Genomic DNA, 17482 nt, shown 5'->3' on the forward strand with positions numbered 1-17482 from the left:
TGATATTATAATTATATATAATATTATTATAGTATAATACTATTCTGATCAGTAAGTAAAACTCTCCAAGAACAGGACTTGTAGTATTTATACCAGTTATAAATGTTTGGGGAGTTAGTCTTAGTTAGCCACTTGGTTTATTTCTCCAAAATATCAAGGCAAAACCCCACAACTTCAGAAAGGAAGAATTCCGTCTTTATCTGACCCATTTCAAACTTTAACACTTGCATACCCTGAATATGAACATACGACCCTAATTCCCCAAATTCAATATATGGCAGCAGTCATGAGGTGTACAGAACTTCTATCTCAGGAAATATTTTCCAACCTACATTTTATATTGAAAGCATTTCTCTACAACTTCAAGGTGGCATTAAAGGGATTACTCAGAAGTTTTACTTTGTCTCTAAACTATGTAGGCAATACAAAATGCAGACCTCTCAACATCTCCCTTTTTTATTAAAGAATGGAGTATAAATGTCACATATAAACCAGCAATGAAATCTGGTAACCTGTTTTTTTGGTTTCCTTAAATTCAACTCTATGATACAAAAATAATGAAACATTCCCTCTGTTTTCAAAGATACTGAATAGGAAAAAATAATGTATGTTACTATTGAAATAAAAGGACTTACATGAATATGACAATGGCCTAGTATTCAGAAAAAAATAAAGAATTTTGTGTTGAATAACAATTCTATGAATGTATTTAATCATTTTGATAACCAGGTAAAATATATCTTAATCAGCTTAACAGCTGAATATACCATGGCTACTAGAGCATGCTTTCTGTACTACATTAGTATATTCTACTTTAGTTCTAAAATTTTTAGAAAATCAGCATATTCACCATGAATAATGGCTTAACATCTTTGCTCAAAACATATTTTCTATTTAATCATCCATATAAAATTTGCTGTTTAGTCAGTACTCATAAATTGAGTATCTATTATATACCGGGTATCAGGAATACAACTATGTATAACATGCATGTATATATGTATAACTGTGCCTTCAAGGAGAAGTACAGTGCACAGAAAGGCAGACATGTAGATACATAAATCATAACACAGACCATGAGAAAAGATATAAACATGTACCATGGATAAAGAACAGCAACCACTCTGCCTTGGGAAGTCAGGGAAAGCATCTGCTGCTGCTGCTGCTAAGTCGCTTCAGTCGTGTCCGACTCTGTGCGACCCCACAGACAGCCTCCTGCCAGGCTCCTCTGTTCCTGGGATTCTCCAGGCAAGAACACTGGAGTGGGTTGCCATTTCCTTCTCCAATGCATGAAAGTGAAAAGTGAAAGTGAAGTCGCTCAGTCGTGCCTGACTCTTAGCGACCTCATGGACTGCAGCCCACCAGGTTCCTCCGTCCATGGGATTTTCCAGGCAAGAGTACTGGAGTGGGGTGCCATTGCCTTCTCCAATGGAAAGCATCTAAAAAGAAGCAATTTTAAATTCAGTCTTGTGGGAGAAACACAATTTACCAGGAGAGTAAAATAAGAAGAGTTTTCCAGGTAGAAAGAATAAGTTTGTGTCATTAGAGGTCACCTGGTATGTTTATGAACATGCATGAAAACCTTCACAAGACTGAAGCACTGGGTCTTTGGCAGAATGTGGCCAAAGAGGAGACAAAAGGCATATTTTGGTGCCAGTCTATATAGAGCCTTTATGTGAAGAGAGTTGTAGACTAAATCTTGTAGGCAACAAGGACACACATTACTTTCCAAAGTGGGATAAATAATCCAACTCTTTTCTCAGGGAAACAAGTCTAGTGGAGGTTGAAAGGAAGATAGGAAAGAGGAGAGGCTGGAAATTTGAGATCATATAAAAGAAATCAAGAAATTTTTGAAGCTGGTACAAATTTATAAACCAAGTAGATATATACAGTAAAAGAAAATATCAGTGTTGATGTTACTAAAACTAAGTTAAATCATTTGAATGCACACTGTATTAACATTAAGTACAACAGATCTTAAACTCTGGGGGCTTCAGATCTACTTGAGAATCTGATAAAAATCATAACCCTACTCATATGTGTGCACACAGAGAATTCTCCATTTATCTTCAGGAGAGCTACAGGCGCTAGTTAAGAATTTCTCCCCTGGATAAAGTTGCTTGAGGAAAGGAGTCATACCTTATGAAAATTATTTCCATAGTGCGCAACAAAACCTTGGTACAAAGAAGGTAGTTCATAGGTTTTACTTAGTTATACTGTATTCTCCATTACAAACTGGATTTCATTTTCATTAACATCCTGCATTGTAGCATCCACTTGTGCCAACTACAGTATGTATTAACAATTTAACATACTTTTCTCATATCCATCCTTGAGTGTACTTAAGATAGTTTCCCCTTTCTTCTAGCAATAATTATTTATAATCACTCTTTCAAATTTGTGTGTTTATGTTTACAGCAGTATTACAGGAAAACCAAACCAAGAAGCACTCCCCACATGAAATTCCATGAAGGAAGGCAATGGTCAACATATTGAGAGGGGGTAAAGCATGAGCACTGATGCAATGACAAATGGGGAGTCTGACCTCTCTACCCTGTTGAGCTGCTTACTATCATTTCCCCCCTTTCTTTTTCTAGTTTTAACCTTTGTGAAGGAGGCCAAGAAGTTATATCATTGCACATTACTAACATGAACTCAGAGGGGAAAGAAGGAGGACTTCTGGATAGTATGATTTAACTTGACAAATAAGAGATAATCAGGATATTAAATGTGTGTGCATAATTGTGAAGAGCTTATAAAATTTAAAAGCATGAAATCCAAAGCCAGACCATCTGGGTAAACTCTGGTTCTCCCACTTACTAGCTGTGATCTGGAGCAAACTATTTAGACTCACTGTGCCTCAGTTTCCTCCTCACCTGTAAAATGGGATTAATGATAACACTTCCCTGAATTATTGTGATGGTTAAATGAGTTAATATATATCATGTGCTTGAAACAACACACCTGTAAGAGTACTATTTAAGAGTTAACTAAAACATTCTTCTTGGTAAGAAAATTTTGGCACACAGTCAAAAATACTCAGGAGAAATTCTGCCTTTGAGGCTTAAAATTTGAATGGACGTATTTAAATCTAATGTGAATTATCAAAGGACAGTGTTTATTTCATAGATATTAGAAGATAATCTGATTCTTCTTGTTGGTTTAATTCTATATCCAGTAATTCAATGACATAAACAAGTGGGTGTATTTCAGTACCAAACATATTTATGATGTGTAATTATTTCCTAGAGAAGTCCCACCACCCTGCAAAAAATAAATAGATAAATAAAAATTTAACAGAATCAGAGCCTTTTTTTTAAAGATATGAGAATGCATGAAGAAATATTTTTGTTGGTGTGACCTGGTTCAAATTAACAGCACTGGCATCCTTGAAGTAGAAGCAGAGGGGCCACAAAAAATGTGATACCCACCCAAGAAGTCATGTTGAAAAGGCAAGGGTGGCCTGACTGGCAGCTAAGTGCCAGGTTACCTTGCCAGCATGCTGTTTCTGCTTATTTAAGTTCCTAAGAAGAACCTAAAGGCCTTATTTATTTGTGTGTAGTCTTCTGTTTAAGCTTCAGCCAAAGATACTATGCTGTCTTCTCCCTCTCATTTGTGAAATCATGGCTTCCTAATCTTCTGTGGTGATCCAGCCCCCAGGAGCAGGGGCCAGATAAATTATCCAGAGCTGCAAATTATAGAATAGGATGTACAAGGGAATTACTGAATTATGAAAGCAACACAGTGACTGGGACTGAGTTAGGAATTAGTGCAGTTACATCAGAAATGTATTGTCTCTATGAAACATGCACTTCTGTAATATTCCCAATACTGTAAGAAATACTGGAACCCAATCTGAGGGAAGCAAAAGTTGAAAAAAAAAAAAAAAACACTCTAATTTATCATGGTGGAAATGCTCAAACAATGCTATAGCTTTCTCTGGAAAAATTAGAGTTTTACTACTCTTTATTAGAAATATAAAGATATCTAACTGTCTTGAGGACTAATTTTGAACGTGTTAATATTATTCTTAGATTATGTTTTTCCACTAATTAAGTTGGGAGTGTCTCAAAAGCAGAATTCTTGAAAAACAAAAACCAAACCAAACAAAAACAGTTTAAGTATACTCCCTGCTGGAATCAATGTACTTATAAAGAATTCTAAGATGTTAGGAGTGAATCTTGTGTGTGACTATTAAGTAGATGATAATTACAAAGCATAGGACTGAAGCCAAACTACTAGAGGAGCAGATTGGTCACAAAGTGAGTGTAGGCACAATAGACCATGAGAAACCTACCATTGTATTGTGCTGAGAAGTGGGAGTCCTATGGCCACAAGTCTCTTGCGTCAGCAGAGAAACTGGCTGAAATTCCTCAGAGTGAGGCTTGTTGGGAAAACTCACATGCAAGGGAAGGTGAAAGGCTGGGAGCCCGTCACTCTCCTCTTCTTCCACTTTCTGTCTGCTTGTCACCATGGCTACCTCTCCATCTGCTTCCCCATACGGAGAGGCTGGTCGCTTGGAAGACATCCTGGAAGGAACAAAAGAGGAGAAAATAATGAAACCTCCACATAAATCCTTAATGCCGTCATTGTGTGGTTAGGGGCCATTGTAACAGAAATGCCTTTTTGTGCTGGCAGAGAGCAGGAAACCATCCAAATACCACTGCAAAGCACACACAATCAGAAACAATGGCCAAGCAGGTAGCAACAGAACAGTGCTTGTTTGTTGTGAGAATAATACACTAATATAGCACTCTCTTGTATTCTGGCTTCTTAAACAAGAGAATTCACCTAAGAACACTGCATAATGAAAGACCATTCCATTTAAAGCAAAGAAAAATACCCATCTCATTTTACACGTTGATAGACCTTATTGAAGACAGAACATCCATGAATAGCAAATCCTGTTGGCAGTTAAAAGAAGGGAAATAACTAAAAATTTTTTCACCAAAAAATAAACAAAGTAAATGAATGACTGTCATTAAAAAAAAATTGCATTAAAAGTAAGATTATTGTAAAATGTAGGAATATTGGTTATTGGCAAACCTCAGGCCACAGAACAAAAAGTTTGATATTTGTTTAAAGCTTATTAAGAAATGAAGAAATTTTATAATCACTGTTAATCCTCAAATATTTAAGGACTTTTCTCTCTCATATCCCCAAATCACCCAATTTTGGCTTTTAGTTCTAATATTAAATTTGTAGGTAGTTAAAAAAATGATAAGAATATAAAAATATTTCAATTTTATTTCCACAGTTTCATGAAATATTTAGCTGTAGATTCTCAGACTTATTTCTTCCTTAGAATACCTAAGCAAAGAAAAAATAAATTAAATAAGCATGTTTTGTTTTGACAAGCTAATGCCTATATGACAATACACTTAAGATTTTTTTTTTTTTTGTACTTGAGTCTGATTGAGAATGCTATCAGAGGTTAAAAATTAATGGCAAATATGTTTAGTGAAACATAAGACATATTTTCTTTTCATTAAATTTTTCATGGAAGCGGAATAGAGTTAAATTTTTTAATTAAAAAAAAAGTCTGGTATTTACAACTTGATTTGACCTTGAAAAACACTTTAATTTTTGTTCAACAAAGAGTGTTTACAAAATCATCCATTTATATTCTATACTACTGATACAGGAGACAGGAAAGTATGAACTAACTGCCACATCACTTCATTCATATATATCACTGATTTTTAAATTTAAATGTACTACCAAATGAGAGGGCTCTAATCTCTGTTGAATGATGCTATTCTTCAGAAGTTTTGAAAGACAAATGTATTTAAATGCTGGATATATTCTGTGAAGATATAATACCAGAGTAGAAAAAAATAAAGGCTGTGGAATCAGACAAACACAAAATAAAACACTGATTCTGCTACTTACTAGCTGGGAGACTTATTTTAATCTCTATCTCAGTTCACTCATCTTTAAAGTGAGATGTAATATCCACCTGTAATACTTTGAGAATGAACTATGTTCTGCATGAAAAATGACTTACAGAGCATTTTGCTCAGAGTAGACACTCAATAAAAAATACTGCTGTTTCTTTCACTACCTTTAAAACTACAGTGTGACCCACCACCCTCAAAAACACAAAAACAACAGCAACAACAAAAACTCAAAAATGACAATGCAGATTGCATTTTAAGAGTTAAACTGTAAAATCAACATTGGATACACAGTCTCCAATAGAGAAATGTTCCTGGTTGGGCATACTTAACAATAAACTGATCAAATGTGTTAAAGAAAAACTGTTATTAGCAGAAGTCTTGATCAGCAGAACAACACAGTAAAGAAAGGAAATAGTAGTGGTTACGAAACACTGTTTAAAGGAGAAACAGACTGGGCCAGCACATTTCAGGTATCTTTAATTATTTCTGATCTCATTACTAAGGTTCTTTTGGGCTCCAAAATCACTGCAGATGGTGATTGCAGCCATGAAATTAAAAGACGCTCACTCCTTGGAAGGAAAGTTATGACCAACCTAGATAGCATATTCAAAAGCAGAGACATTACTTTGCCAACAAAGGTCCGTCTAGTCAAGGCTATGGTTTTCCCAGTGGTCATGTATGGATGTGAGAGTTGGACTGTGAAGAAGGCTGAGCACTGAAGAATTGATGCTTTTGAACTGTGGTGTTGGAGAAGACTCTTGAGAGTCCCTTGGACTGCAAGGAGATCCAACCAGTCCATTCTGAAGGAGATCAGCCCTGGGATTTCTTTGGAAGGAATGATGCTAAAGCTGAAACTCCAGTACTTTGGCCACCTCATGCGAAGAGTTAACTCATTGGAAAAGACTCTGATGCTGGGAGGGATTGGGGGCAGGAGGAAAAGGGGATGACAAAGGACAGCTGGATGGCTCACCAACTCGATGGACATGAGTTTGGGTGAACTCCGGGAGTTGGTGATGGACAGGGAGGCCTGGCGTGCTGCGATTCATGGGGTCACAAAGAGTCGGACACGACTGAGCGACTGAACTGACCCCAAGTATACTCTAAGTATGGAGAAAGAGCAAGGGCCTGGGATTAACGGTTAGAAAAGACTGAGTCTCATTAGAAGTGGTGAAGTGAAAGCTACTCAGTCGTGTCTGACTCTGTGACCCCATGGACTATACAATCCATGGAATTCTCCAGGCAAGAATACTGGAGTGGGTAGCCTTTTCCTTCTCCAGGGGATCTTCCCAACCCAGGGATTGAACCCAGATCTCCCGCACTGCAGGCAGATTCTTTACCAGCTAAGCCACAAGGGAAGCACAAGAATACTGGAGTGGGTAATCTATCCCTTCTCCAATGGACCTTCCCAATCTAGAATTAAACCCTTTTCTCCTGCATTGCAGGCGGATTCTTTATCAACTGAGCTATCAGGGAAGCTGATAGCTGTCTCATTGGCAACACTTTTATCTATCCCCAAACTGACAGATTAAACTTTATATGATAACTCAACACTAGAGATATTTAACTCCCATTGTTTTGTTTCCATGCTCTCCTAGTAAACTGCTTTTTTAAAAAAATTCATTTATTTTAATTGAAAGATAATTGCTTTACGATATTATATTGGTTTCTGCCATACATCAACATGAATCAGCCATAGGGATATGTAGCTCCTTCCCTCTTGAACCTCCCTCCTACCTCTCACCTCAACCCACCCCTCTAGGTTGTCACAAAGCACTGAATTTGAGCTCCCTGTGTCCAAGCAAACTTCTGATTCCCATAAAGAGAATGAGGTGACAGAACATACTTAAATACACAAAGTCTTTGAGAAGTGATTTATCACATTAAATCAATAAAGAGACTTTTAATTATTTCTTGGTTTCACATGAAACTTGACTACAATTTTATTCATTTATTACACAAACCATATTATTTATGGTCTGTGTGGGATTACTATTCTTGCTGGAATTAACAAACTGGTATTTTGGTGCCTACCCCAGTCTTAAATACAGTCAGTCTCTCAACTGTCTGAAAATTTCAGTCTATTAGCAAGAGTCAGTTTCTGGGTTATCAAAAAGAAAAGTATATCAGATGGCTTATTTAATGGCCAGCTGGCTAGTTAATACAATTCTATGACTTTCAGAAGACATTACCTTTCTGCTGACTTCTACTTTATTAATATCATTATTAATAATGACTATGAAAATTAAAAGTCTTAAAGTAGAAAAAAGGTATATAAGGTAGATAGTTAAGATACTGCTATTTGCAAAACTTCTAGTTCTTCTGATATCTAAACTATTTTTACACCTAATTGGACACACAGTCTCTCCATATACATATCGTGTTATGGAGAAAAAATCATAAGGTCTAAAATACCAAAGAGCCATGGTGCTAAAAATCAACTGATTCTAAAATATTATATATTTTAGGTTTATTTCAATTCCATTTTTAGAGACTTATAGAATGTTCTTAAATGTGTTGGACTTACAAGAGTATTATTATGTAGCTCAGGTAAAAGATTACTTAAAGAAGTTTTAAATTACTAGAATAATAATGACTACGGTTATAGTTTAGTAATAGGCTAGAAAATGAGACAGAAGCAAAACAAAATACATAAATTATGTTAAGAGCAAATAATCTGTTGGTTACATTATCTGTGTTTTATCTTCTAAAACTATTGATAACAAAATAACCAATATCATTAAATTCTTGATTTTTTTTTTTTTTTTTTTGTCTACCAAAGGGTTTTATTTTGGATAGATGAAAGTCTCAATTTTGAAAAAAGCATTAAGGAGGCATTGAAAATTTCCACGTCTTTTCTATCTGGGAAATGTAGGCTTCCAATTCCTGCAGCTCACACTACACGTCTGTGTTACAGTGCAAGAACACCTTAGAACAACTTGAGGATCTAGGCTGGGGCATGCTCTACTATATTCATTCAGAGATGATTTTTGTCATTCCTGTGGTACGTGCGAGATGGACAAGGAACAAAACTCAGACTTCAAAGAAAGTGACATGAGACTAACAATTACAATCTAGTGTAACACTAACTTCTAGAGTTAGTTTATAACTATACAGTTCATTTATAACTATAACAATGACTATTATAGTTTATAAAGTAGTCTTTAACTCACTTCTTTGTGCGTGGACAAGAAAATCTTCTTCAAAGAAGTGATGTCTAATTCCAGGACAGAAAGGAATCTTTATAGCATCAACAATTCTTTACTCATGGCTTACTATGTATAAGACTCGTATCTAATGGGAATAAAAAAATGCAGTTCGGGGTCTCTGCTTTAAAGAAATTATGAATTGTTTGTTGTTCAGTTACCAAGTTGTGTCCATTTTTTTGTGACCCCATGGACTGCGGCATGCCAGGCTTCCCTCTCCTTCACTATCTTCCAGAGTTTGCTCAAATTCACATTCTCAATTTTGAATACACATTGGAATTACATCAGTTCAGTTCAGTTGCTCAGTCATGTCCGACTCTTTGCGACCCCATGAACCACAGCACACCAGGCCTCTCTGTCCATCACCAACTCCTGGAGTCCACCCAAACCTATGCCCATTGAGTCAGTGATGCCATCCAACCATCTCATCCTCTGTCATCCCCTCTCCTCCTGCCCTCAATCTTTTCCAGCATCAGGGTCTTTTCAAATGAGTTGGCTCTTCACATCAGGTGGCCAAAATACAGGAGTTTCAGCTTCAGCATCAGTCCTTAGGACTGATTTCCTTTAGGATGGACTGGTTGGATCTCCTTGCAGTCCAAGGGACTCTCAAGAGTCTTCTCCAACACCATAGTTCAAAAGCATCAATTCTTCGGCTCTCAGCTTTCTTTATATTCCAACTCTCACATCCATACATGACCACTGGAAAAACCATAGCCTTGACTAGAAGGACTTTTGTTGACAAAGTAATGTCTCTGCTTTTGAATATGCTGTCTAGGTTGGTCATAACTTTCCTTCCAAGGAGTAAGCGTCTTTTAATTTCATGGCTACAATCACAATCTGCAGTGATTTACATAGAAAGGTTTAAAAACTACTGCTGCCTGAGTCTCACTGCCAGATATTCTGATGCTATTGGTTTTGGAATGCACACAGCTTATCAGAAATTTCTAAGGCTTACAGGTGAGTCTAATGTGCAGTTAACAGGTGCTATTTGTGCAAGTCAGAATAATACCTCCCACTCAAGATGCCCAAACTCTAATCTCTGAAACCAGTGAATATGTTACCTTACAAGGCAAAAGGGACTTAGTAGATATAATTAGGGACTTGAGATAAGGAGATTTATTCTGGATATTGTGAGTGGACCCAAAGTAATCATAAAGGTCCTTATAAGGGAGGGAAACAGGAGCATCACAGTCAGAGAGAGTAATAGGAAGATACTATGCAGGACTTTGAAAATGGACTATGCAATCACAAGCCGGAGAACATACTCTAAAAAGCTATAAAAGGCCATGAAACAGATTTCCCCCAGAACCTCTAGACAGAATGGGCTTTGCCAACACCTTGACTATAAGACTTCTGACCTCTAGAAACGTCTGACCTCTAGAAACGTTAAGTGAATACATTTGCATAGTTTAAGTCACTAAACTTCTGATAATTTGTTACAAAAGTCACAGAAAACTAATTCACCACTATTTGAAATATATTTTTTCACACTAGGGATTTTCTCAATCTGAAGTCCTCCTAACTCATTTACACACTTTCTTGTTCCTTCATCTCATTTAGTTTTCTGCTTCAACATCATTTCCAAGCATTTATCACTTGCGGTATTTTAATTATTTTCTTTGTTCATCTGTCTTCCTCACTGTAAGACTGAAGAAGGAAAACTTTAGTTTTGTCCACAGCTACTTTCCACAGCTACTTACTCAGGACTTAAAATCCTTTCTGAATATAGTGGTCTCTCAATCAATGTGTGTTTAATGAAATCTACTATTGAAAACTAGAAACTATCTTACTATTCTCTAACTGTAGATGGTTGTAAGATCCAGTCTTACAGGACATGTAGGCTTAGAAAATGCTCTAATGTCAGAAAAAAAGAAATCCAGCTCAGTGATAACACTGAATTTCTTTTTAATAATTCTATGTAGAGGATTTGGTAAACCTTGTTTATTCAGGTTTTAAGTACTTGTGGGAAAAAAAAAACAAACAAACCCTATAGCTCTTTCTAAAATGCAGTAAGTAAAATACTGTAAAAGTGAAGTAACTTTATAAAATGCTACAGCATTAATTATTAATAGGTCTGTTACTGAAGAATCTCATCTACTTACTGCTTTAAATTTAACTCTTGTCTGCTTAGCAAATGTTCTTTGCTGCAATTATTCTAGAAAATGATATGCACAAAGAAATTTGTGTACAGACCAAGCACAAAATGGAAGACTCAGATTGGGAAGTGCTTTCTGTGTATAATAGTTACCCTTTAAAGTTTCTGTTTTTCTCTAAACATTTTAACCTTTGACTAGTTAATTCAGAGATGAAGTCCTAGGAAGCAGTGCCTTCTACTGGTTATTCTTTTAGAATGATAATATTATTTATTTTAAGGTTTGCAGTTATGTATAAAAATATTTTTAAAAATCTAGAAAGAACAAACTAAAATCCCAGCTCTTATTAAAACCTGCCCCAACCACCATAAATGAAATGACTTTTCCCCACCTCAGATAGTATCATCAACTCTTGTTAATAGACCACTTAAAAAAACTGAACATTGGTATCACCTATGACATTGATTCAACAACTTAACTACTTTTCTTTTTCTTATTAGTATCTATTACTGGAAAATAAGATTTTAGTAAACACAGGTCTACTGATAATCATTTCATATGATTTTTCCAAGCTGAACAAAAATCTTTCCAAATTGTTCTGTACTTTTCCCCTAAATAATATAATCTGCTATACTGAATGAGTTACAATTAGTTATGTAACCACATAATTCCTAGCACATAGTTGTCACTCAATGTATTTTTGTATGTGTAAATGAATGGTCAGAGTGTCTATTTTGTGCTAGGCAAGTTACCTTTGTCTTACAGAGGAAACAGGTAACTTAGATACAAAGACACTTGTGGTTTACTTTTAAAGAAGTAGATGAAAATAGAAGACATATATTCAGTAATTTATTCATTCATTCACAGAAACACATTTATGGAAAGACTATCATGTGCCTACAGATAGCAACATCATTAAGAAATCAAGAAAGAATAATTTAAGGTAAATGATTTTTTATAAATATGAGTACTATGGAGGATTGGAGAAGGCAATGGCAACCCACTCCAGTACTCTTGCCTGTAAAATCCTATGGACGGAGGAACCTGGTAGGCTGCAGTTCATGGGGTCATGAAGAGTCAGACACGACTGAGCAACTTCACTTTCACTTCCATGCACTGGAGAAGGAAATGGCAACCCACTTGCCTGGAGAATCCCAGGGACGGCGGAGCCTGGTAGGCTGCCATCTATGGGGTTGCACAGAGTCGGACACAACTGAAGTGACTTAGCAGCAGCATGGACGATAGATAGTAGAGAGATACTGTCCTGCTTAAGGGCTTCCCTGGTGGTTCAATGGTAAAGAATCCGCCTGCAATGCAGGAGATGTTTGGGTCTAATCACTGGGTTGGGAAGATTCCCTGGAGGAGGGCATGACAACCCACTCTAGTATTCTTGCCTGGAGAACCCCAAAGACAGAGAAGTTTGGTGGGCTCCAGTCCATGGGGTCACAAAGAGTCAGACACAACTGAAGCGACTTAGCACACGTGCATGCCCTGCTTAAAATAATCAGGGAATGCTTCCTACAAATCAGAGGAACTCAACAGTGCAATGAAGGACAGATCAGGTGTACTTAGACACAGAGAAGAGGAGATTATAGATAGGAGAAATGACATCAGCAAATTAAAGAAATACACAAAATGATACGTGATAGTGAGTAGAACAGTTTGGTTCAAGTGGAAGATTCTACGAGGAGTAAAGGCAGATAAAGGTGAAAGGCAGGGACGAGATGATAATGATTCTGGTTAGATTCCAACAAGTGTGAATGGCTGTACCAAATGAGAGATTGATACTGGAGGTAGAAGGAAACTGGAGATGACTGCTGAACTACACAATAACATAATAAAAATTACATTCTAGGAAGGAAGTCCTTCAGAAATCAGTAACTGATAGAAGCTTGAGGGTGGAAACCAGAGAAGGGGGAATGATTGGGTGAGATAATTCAAAGATAAACAGATTCCTTGACTACAATTTACAGAATGATACTGCTAATAAGAAAAATACATATTTTAGAAAGAAGGCCAGCTTGGAGGAAAATATTAAATTCATTTTAAAAATAAATCTTTGTTGACTGGAGAATTTTAAAAGGAAATAGCAGATAATCAGAAAATGGAGGACTTCTGTGTAACTAAAGTTACTTTTGTGGAAGTAACTAAGTCACTTTAATCTTTAAAACACAGGTAGAGCATTGAACAATACTTGTAATTATTTGTCACTGATTTCTTCCACAATGTTCTGATTCGGTATTCTTATAAGTCTTGATCTATAAAAAATAAAACTGAGTCATAAAAATGGTTAATTATCTTTTGTTACACTACTTGGTCTTCACACTATAATAAACAGCAGTGCAAGAGCAAAGCTGTCTCTCCAAGAGAAAAACAGAAAATAGAGCAGTGGGAGGGGGAGAAAATCTAAATTTTGCATTCCATCCAACTTTGGGAGACCACTGTATGAAAAGGATAGAGCACAGAAGACAAATAAAGAGAAATCAAGTGATATGTGAAGAAATGTAATTATTCTCTAAATGATTTTACATAACTAAACATTCTGAGTATGAACTTTAAAAATTCTGGACCATGACATCTATCTAATTTAAAATCCATTGATTTTAAATGGAATCCATTGATTCCTCTCCTAAATACTCCCTTTTAATATCCATTCTCTCATGTTAAATTTTAAGCATGGCAGACAGAAAACATTTCAAAAATAACTGAAATATTTGAAAGGATGACTCCTCTTTTAAGGGAATAACAAACATGGAATATTACAAATACAATAAAGATTGGTAATCGTTCATATCCAAAGATTATATTAGTACTATTTTTCTAGAAGTTTTGCCTAGTTTTTCTACTAATTAAACTACTTGTTCAGGATATTTACCTTTACTTGTCTGGTTGCTTTTGTAACTAAGCTTGCTGTGAGAAGGTTATTCAAGATAAGGAATTAACCTCCATTGTTTTTTAAAGATTTTTTTTCTCAATAGGAATGTTTAACTATTCCACCTGGGGAATCAATATTGACGTTTAGTGTGAATGGACAGGTTTTTACTCCTGTCCACTTACCAATGAAAATACTAACACTCCTTATAAACATAGATTTACATAAACTTAGCATGTCATTTCATTACAGAAAAAGATCAGTTTCATACTTTGTACCTATAAATCTCAACTACTGTTCTTCATATCTTATGGTATATTCTTTTTTCCCTCTTCCATGTTTTGAACATCTTCGTTTTCCTACTAGGTTTAGAGTCAGCTTTGTGTATACTCTGTAAATTCTATATAAAGTTTGTAACCAAGTCTGTCATATATATTAATAATATTCAAAAGTCTTTTAGATAGAAAAGGTATTTGTGGTAAATATGTAGTCTTTCAAATGTTTACATTTTTCTTTTTTCTATAAATCCTCTTTGCCATCAGTTTCTCTTGCAGATCTGGCCAATCTATGTTCTCTACCCATTGCTGCCCATGTACAAAGAACACATTCATTACATTGTTATTTAGAAGCATGGACAAGTTCATCAGGTCCTGGCGTACACTATAAACAGAAGGAGATATACAGACTTCATAGAAACATAAGAACAGATGACACAGAGTAATATAGAAGTCTAGATTCCTTTGTAATCTTTACTATACATGTCACCAGAAACTCATTTCTACCAATGTTTTCAAACAAAATTTACCACAACACTGAAATCTAAAATCAAAAGCAATTTTTGAGCTACTGCTACTTAAGAATAAATTTATTCTGTTCTAAAATATAATTTGAATTTACAAAAAATTTAATAAATGTTACAAAAGTTTAAACTGTATTTAAAACTGTGTTAATGAAAAATGTCATAGTCACAAAGAACTTTCAAAGTGACCAAAGTGGATTCCCATGTTTACCTTGTCATATGTTTGGTCCTGAGATGCTCTCTGCATTGAGGCAAAGAAGCTCCTTATGCTATCCCTTCTTGCTGATAAGAAGAGCACCACTCTGAACTGTTTCTCCACCTTTCTGCCTTCTCCTTACTAGCATCTCTCTCTTACCGAATAACTTTCCCCAGCCTGTCCAGTCAGAGAAAAAGGAAAGGATAAGAAGAGGAAAAAAATGAAGAGGTAGAGAGATTTCTGAGGAAAGTGTGGAAAAGAAAGAGAAAAATAATATGCATCAGAAGTTAGAGAGAAGGACTCAGAAATAGAACTTGATTCTTGTCAGTATCTGAAAGAAATGAGTTCTTCTTTACTCGTTGGACAAATATATTTCAGAACTGAATAAACCAACCTAAAGTTTATAGCAAAATAAACTTTAAAATGTACATTTGTTTTTGTATTCTAAAAAAGAGAGACAAATACCAAAGGTAAACACTTAATAACAGTTTATGACAGAAAAATTCTAGGCTACAATGATTCAGAACTCAAAGTTTGATTCCTTTCCTACTTTCTTTTATGGTCTTACTAACTGTAATTACTAAAAACTGACTCCAAAGTTAGAACACATGTTATTAGATGAAGACCCCAAGAAAATTTTCTAAATAGAAGACTGATTTATTATGAGTAACGTAATAGCTGGGCTCTGGGGCCAAAACACCATATTATGCTTTAATTGTGCTATTTTAAAATTAAGTGCTTAAAACAAAAGTATTCCTGATAAGTAAAAAGCTATAAAGAACATTACATTTAAACTCTCTTCTAATCATTTTATAATGTTCTAATACTTAGAAAAAAATAGAGTTCAGTATAAGTCTGTTTAAGACTGAAAGAAATTTGTAAGGTGAACTTTTATGGATCTGAGGTACAGTTACTTTTGTAAAGACAAGAGGAAGTAAATGCTCTTATAGAATTCTAGATTCTTTAAAAAATTATCAAAAACTGTCATTTATAGCACAAGAATATGGTATTAAGAATTTCGTACTTTAAAAAGCCCTAACTTAGACTTATTCAATAATTGCTAAAATTCCGTTTCCTTACCTCAAAAATAGTAACACCTATATCTGAGCTATTAAACATTTGATTAGATTCTTTTCAATCATCAGATACACTAAATTTCAGCCAATCTGCTTAAAACAGGATAGAAAATGACTAAGACTTTTAAATGTTGAAATTTCTTTTACATTGTATGTAAAATGACCAAATTGATGAGTATGAAAGAAAAAAAAATACTAATTTGTTGTGATTTTTTAAATGTGTGTATTGTTGTACATTTGTCATTAATCAAAAACAAACAGAAAAATAATGTTTAACTTTCAGCTACCTACAGTTTAAAAAATAAAGTCTTTTTGTTCTGATTATTTAAAAATTATTTGGAATAATCCAGCATCAAGATTTGTGGTTCAGAAACTTGTTATTAGAGTTAGAGAGGGTATACTTTTTAAGGAAATAAAAAGCTTTTTTCCATTTGAGCATGAGTTTTGCCTTTCTGACAGCTCTAAGTCCACAGGATGTGGAGGGATGATTTAAATTTTACATCAAAATTGTGACTGCACTAGACTTTTTTCCCCTTTCTCAAGGGAGGCATTGTTCTTGCCTTTCCATAACCAGGCGTGACAGCGCCAGACTGGAGTCACACGGCTGGTCTCTGAGTCAGCGTGAAAGTGCTCACCTCCTGAGTTTCCCCAGATGCTCGGCTCCTTATGAGTCTGAAAGCTGAGCACTGAGTAGCCACACGATCCATTCCTGGGATAGATAGAGGAGTGAACGGGAAAATCTAGGGATTTACAAAAACTCTCTTCCTACACACATTGTAAAACTCTCATTAATAAGAAGTAACAACAACAAAAAAAAGTACCATTTTTTAAAATCAAAAGTTGAGACAGATTGTTCAACAAGTAATTGTGTGCTTTGAGTTAAAGAAATAAGGAAAGTCTAAAAAATAAGAAGCCTGTTGAATTTTTCTGAGACACATGGTTGCCACATGTATAAATTTCGGGTTGTACTTAGCTGGACAGAATACTGAAAGAATAACATGGAGATGTATATCCATTCCCAATATCTCGAAGAAGGTAATCTTTAAAAGCTGTCTGTAGAATACCTGAGAAGGGCAATCTCTTTTGCTCTCTATCAGAACAACTGCTGTGAAACAGGGATTAATTCAATTCCTATTGTTCCATCCTTGACCTTGCAGAGAAGTCTGTGTCTCGTGTATTTAAGCAACCCTGTGTGTGTGAGAGAGAGACAGAAACAGAGAGAAAAAGAGAGATAGAAGAAGAAAGAGAAAGAGGAGAGAAAAGATATTTACTGATATTAACTGACATTAATACTCGTTTGTTTTTTAAATGGTACCTCTTTAACGATATGACAGGACCATGTT

The 17482-nt window shown here is 35.4% G+C and overlaps 1 protein-coding gene across 15 annotated transcripts in view; it reads right to left on the reverse strand.

The window, feature by feature from the left end:
- The window catches only part of SOX5 (SRY-box 5), a 1171960-nt gene that overhangs the window by 406999 nt on the left and 747479 nt on the right, over nt 1–17482 (reverse strand). For 13 of the 15 annotated variants that reach the window (XM_027541542.1, XM_027541545.1, XM_027541540.1 and 10 more), the window contains one exon: nt 4298–4529. In XM_027541542.1, the coding sequence (XP_027397343.1) occupies nt 4298–4528 (231 nt within the window). In that variant the 5' untranslated portion in view covers nt 4529. The remainder of the gene's footprint in view (nt 1–4297; nt 4530–17482) is intronic. The other 2 variants (XM_027541537.1, XM_027541538.1) reach the window with 1 other exon arrangement.

Source organism: Bos indicus x Bos taurus, chromosome 5 (genome assembly GCF_003369695.1).
Source record: "Bos indicus x Bos taurus breed Angus x Brahman F1 hybrid chromosome 5, Bos_hybrid_MaternalHap_v2.0, whole genome shotgun sequence".
Classification (NCBI taxonomy): Eukaryota; Metazoa; Chordata; class Mammalia; order Artiodactyla; family Bovidae; genus Bos; species Bos indicus x Bos taurus.